The sequence below is a fragment of the Etheostoma cragini genome, chromosome 3 (genome assembly GCF_013103735.1).
Source record: "Etheostoma cragini isolate CJK2018 chromosome 3, CSU_Ecrag_1.0, whole genome shotgun sequence".
In the NCBI taxonomy this organism is placed as follows: Eukaryota; Metazoa; Chordata; class Actinopteri; order Perciformes; family Percidae; genus Etheostoma; species Etheostoma cragini.
Genome location: NC_048409.1, coordinates 27,838,475 through 27,842,841, shown reverse-complemented (window position 1 = coordinate 27,842,841; position 4,367 = coordinate 27,838,475). Strand labels below are relative to the sequence as shown.

At 42.8% G+C, this 4,367-nt stretch overlaps 1 protein-coding gene across 1 annotated transcript in view; it reads right to left on the bottom strand.

The window, feature by feature from the left end:
• LOC117942370 (calpain-1 catalytic subunit-like) overlaps positions 1–4,367 on the bottom strand; it is a 20,048-nt gene that overhangs the window by 11,715 nt on the left and 3,966 nt on the right. The window contains exons 4-8 of the mRNA XM_034867799.1: positions 3,031–3,210; positions 2,760–2,831; positions 2,059–2,150; positions 1,723–1,797; positions 307–470 (exon numbers count right to left, since the gene is read on the bottom strand). Of these exons, the coding sequence (XP_034723690.1) occupies positions 307–470; positions 1,723–1,797; positions 2,059–2,150; positions 2,760–2,831; positions 3,031–3,210 (583 nt within the window). The remainder of the gene's footprint in view (positions 1–306; positions 471–1,722; positions 1,798–2,058; positions 2,151–2,759; positions 2,832–3,030; positions 3,211–4,367) is intronic.

Here is a 4,367-nt window from a genome sequence, read left to right as displayed (position 1 = left end):
AAACTGAAGTGAGTACATGAATGTGAAGAAATACACACAGACAGACACAGACAGAAAGTCACACAGACATAGACAGACGGACACAAAGATAGACAGACGGACACAGACAGACACAGACAGATACTCCTCCTATTTTATACAGCTTAAGCTGTTGTTAAACTACCTTCTTGCAGATGTTTCACAACTAAAGCTTTACAGCAACTGGGAATTATTCCTCCTGAACATTGAGGAAAGCTTTTAATGTAATAATGGTAACCGTTACCATAACCAACACAAGTTACCACAAAAAGAACATTAACAACAGACAATTTGTCTTACTCCCATTGGCAGGACCTCCAGCTGAGATGCTCGGCACCCAGTTCCCATGATGCATTATGCAGCACCACGGCAGACCGCTGGTCCCCGATTGGTCAGTCCGGTGACACACCTCCATCAACTCAAAGTTCTGTCGGAAGTCTGACACCGACATCCTGTCGGAGAGAGAGAGAGAGAAACTGGTGAGTCTGCTCAAATATACGGTGGCCCGGAGAGGTCACCACGCTGCAGTCAGAGAACACAGCGGAATACAGACTGCAGGAGCATCACACGACAACGTGGACCGCTTCCTGGGGGACAATAAAAAGGGATGCACACATGCTCGTTGTTCAGAATCAGAAATACTTTACTGATCCCCGAAGAGAAACTCTGTGTTGCAGTTGCACAAATAGTAGAAATATAAATAAAGAAATATAAGGAGTGTGGATATGTACGGTATTACAGTAGTACTGCATACATTTCAGGCCAGTGTTATTGCACAAAACAGATAATATTGTCCAGTTTCAACCTCTCTAAGTGTGTGTGTGTGTGTGTGTGTCAGACACTTAGAGGGAGGAGTTATAAAGTTTGATGGCCACAGGCAGGAATGACTTCCTGTGGCGCTCTGTGGTGCATTTTGGGAGAATGAATTGTTGCCATGGTCTTTGGCTTACGGTGTTATTGGAGTCAGCTATCCGTCAGTGATGTTGGAAAATGAGCCAAAATGTCTCTTAACAGAGTGATCGCATGATTCAGATACGCCTTAGCCTTTAGCTTATTATTAGCCTGCCAGTGTAAATAATCTGAAGATAGACACATAAACTAATTGCGTAACAGCCAGGTGGATATGGGATTTTCAATGGCTGACGCTGATATTAAGAAAGCTGGGCGGCCAATGGTTGATATACAATGCCAATATCGTGTTGTTGTTTTTGGTATTATTAATTAATAATATTAACAAATGAGACACGCATAAGTGAATATTCATGAACACTAGGATTGTTAGCATTGGCTCTGTTGTTGTTTGGATGGCCCCGAAAAGCTTCAGAGTTTAACACTTCACTTAAACACGTGCTTACAGTCCCACAACCATCCCAACTGACACATGAGATTAAAGTTTTACTGGTTGTGAGTAAGAGTGGAGGAAGGGGACACCCATGCAATTCTTTTTTTAGCACTGTAAGCCCGTTTAGCTGGTTGAAGCCTTGCTACCGGGACGCTGCATATTGATGTCGCCGTCCGTTGTTGATAAATAAGAATAAATAGCATCTGTGAGTGACAACTTGTTTTCTTAGTTTCCTTGTTCCCCTTGAGTTGAGACTCACATGTCAGAGGGCTTTGTTTCATGTTTGCAGAAGGCGGGCAGTATGAGTCTGAGTCAACATGGATGGTCGTCACACACAGAGACGTTCAGATGTCTAAACTCACCAGAACTCCCCGTCCTCCCGACTGATTCTGCCCAGTCTTTTCTGCTCCTCGAAGCTCACTGTGTTCCACTCTGGACTGCACAGAGAGACACACAGACACACAAATACTACCTCATTATTCTACTTGCACAATTGTGCAATACAGTCCTTGAGTAAATGTGCTTAGTTACTTTCCACCACTGCATATTTGTATGTGTATATCTGATAAATGATTGATGCAAATGCAATCACCTATAATTTACCTATAATTGAAATGAATCTACCATTAATCTTGTAAGTTGCCTTCTTCATTTCATTTAACGGTTGTCAAATACATTGAAACCCTGTGTGTACCAACCCTTTCATGTCACTCCAGGGCCCCTGCCACTCGGTGTTGCCCCAGGGGTTGAGGATTCGTACCAAATCCTCGGCGCCGTGTGCCGTCTTCACCTGGCAGAGAAGCAGGAAAACAGACAGAATGAAAGGTGAGAACAGTGGGAAGAACAGGCCATGATCAACGTTTACAAATCCTCCACTGTCTTGTTGATTTCAGTATTTGTAGCCTCGGTTGAAAGAGGTCTGCTCTTCCTCTCTGAAGTGCACATTTGCATCTTTTCTTCCATTTAGGTCCAGTTGTGGTCCGCTCACATGAAGCAGTTACTGTCGGTGGACATCAGAGATGCTCAGAAGTCTCTTAGCTAGAGCCCAAGTCAAGTCTAGTGTTGTAGGTGAAAGCTGAAGTGAAAAGCAAGCTTACTTTGCCAAAGCAGAGCTAAACATATTTTCTAACCTATTAAGGTGCGTTTTCAGGTGTCTGATAAAATGATATGTGGTTGAGCCAGAATCCTTTATCTTGATCTTAAATGTTTTGTGGAGGATGGTCTGACGAAGCGAGACTAGTATTACAGTAGTACACGTATGTGGTTACTTTGAAAAATGGGGACATTTCCCTTTGTTTGTGCTCTTCGTATACATGCAAACGGAGAATTTGCCTCTTAAAACCAACGGAGGTTCAGGCAACCGAGAAAGAGAAGAGAGAGGTAGTGATTCGTTGCTTACCTTCTCTACTGCAGTCAGAGAGTAGGCATGTCTGAACATGATTCCCAGTTCATTCCCTTGCTCCAAAGGACCCTGGAGACAAAGAGAAAACATCAACCCCCACAGTCAGGAAAGAAGAAAAAGCCGCGACTCATCAAAAACAAATCAAACTTTACTGGAAGCATGTTGCGCTTCACTGAGTTTCTCAGCAGGTCCAGGCATTAGAAACTAGACATACCAAGACAGTCAAGTTCCTCCATCTTTCATGCTAACGCTGAGCTCCTCACTGTACCTGGCTGTTAGCACAGTTGATGAGCGCTCCTTTGTCCAGCAGGTATCTGAGGAGGCCGGTCAGGTCTCTGATCGTGGAGATATTCAAAACCTCAGCCACGCCACCCGTCATATCAACCATGGCCTCATGAGGTAAGCCCATGTTTAGAGCTCTGTATCCACCTTTCAGCCTAGGACGAAAGAAACAGAGAGGACAAAAACATCAGACAGATTCCAGGTGGTAGACGGACACATAAACAACTAGGGATGTAACGATTACCAGTGTAACGGTACACCATGATAAAAATGTACTTATTATCTTCCTTTCTTATAATCCTTCCCAGCTTCATCTGAGTCTCCTGAAGGAGCCGTGCAGGCGCACTGCGTCTCCTCCAACGTGCGTTTCTTGAAGTTGGAATCATGGCAGAAGGAGGAGATGACAGCGCTCGGGACAGTTATCAGCCCTCTAAAAGGACTACGTCTTATTTTTGGGATATTATGAGAATGCCGAAGGACAGTTGATTGAAGATAGTTATCCTGTCCGCAGAACATGCAGGAAAAAAGTTGCTGCTAATGGCATTGAACACACTTTTAAAAATACCGCGATAAAAACAAAAACCATGATAATTTTAGTCACAATAAACGCAACATTTGAACAGATGACCAAAAGATAAAAAGAACCAATCAATCCTTTTTGGATGTAGACGGACCAAGTTCGATAAATATCGTTACATCCTTATAAACAAACAAGCAAACAAGGTCTTATTGGGCATACAAAGGTTCTTGAGTGAAAATGAATTTGCTAATGAAACATGCCAGGTAAATAGATTAACAAATAAAGGGATTTTACATTTTTTCCACAGAGAAAGTATTTAGAAATAAAAGGACTTTGCGATGTCACAGAGTTAAAGGTCCCATAGCATGAAGGAAATCAGCCTCCGTGACGAAGTTAGACAGCACAGCTCGTAGATAACTGAAGAAATCCATGTCAGAAGACCTTTTCAAACACAGAGGCAGATTGAGGGAGATATGTCGCCTACAACAAAGTATTTCATTCAGCTGGACAGGTGAAAATGTAACAACGGTTCCACAGACACGGCACATCTGCTGTTTTTCATGCAATACATCTGTATGGGTGTTTCCTCGTCTGTTGTGTATGGTTAAGGGGATTTCTGGTTGTACCGGAACTGGATGAAGCAACAATGAAATTCTTTTTTTTTACCTAAGCAGACTACTTCTACAGCAAACTACAATTGGGCAAAATGGGCATCAGGGTGTTGGTGACTAAGAGAATGTGGCAATTTGAATTATGTATCATCCATTTAAAGTATTTGCTTTTTGGAATTACCCTGAGAGGCT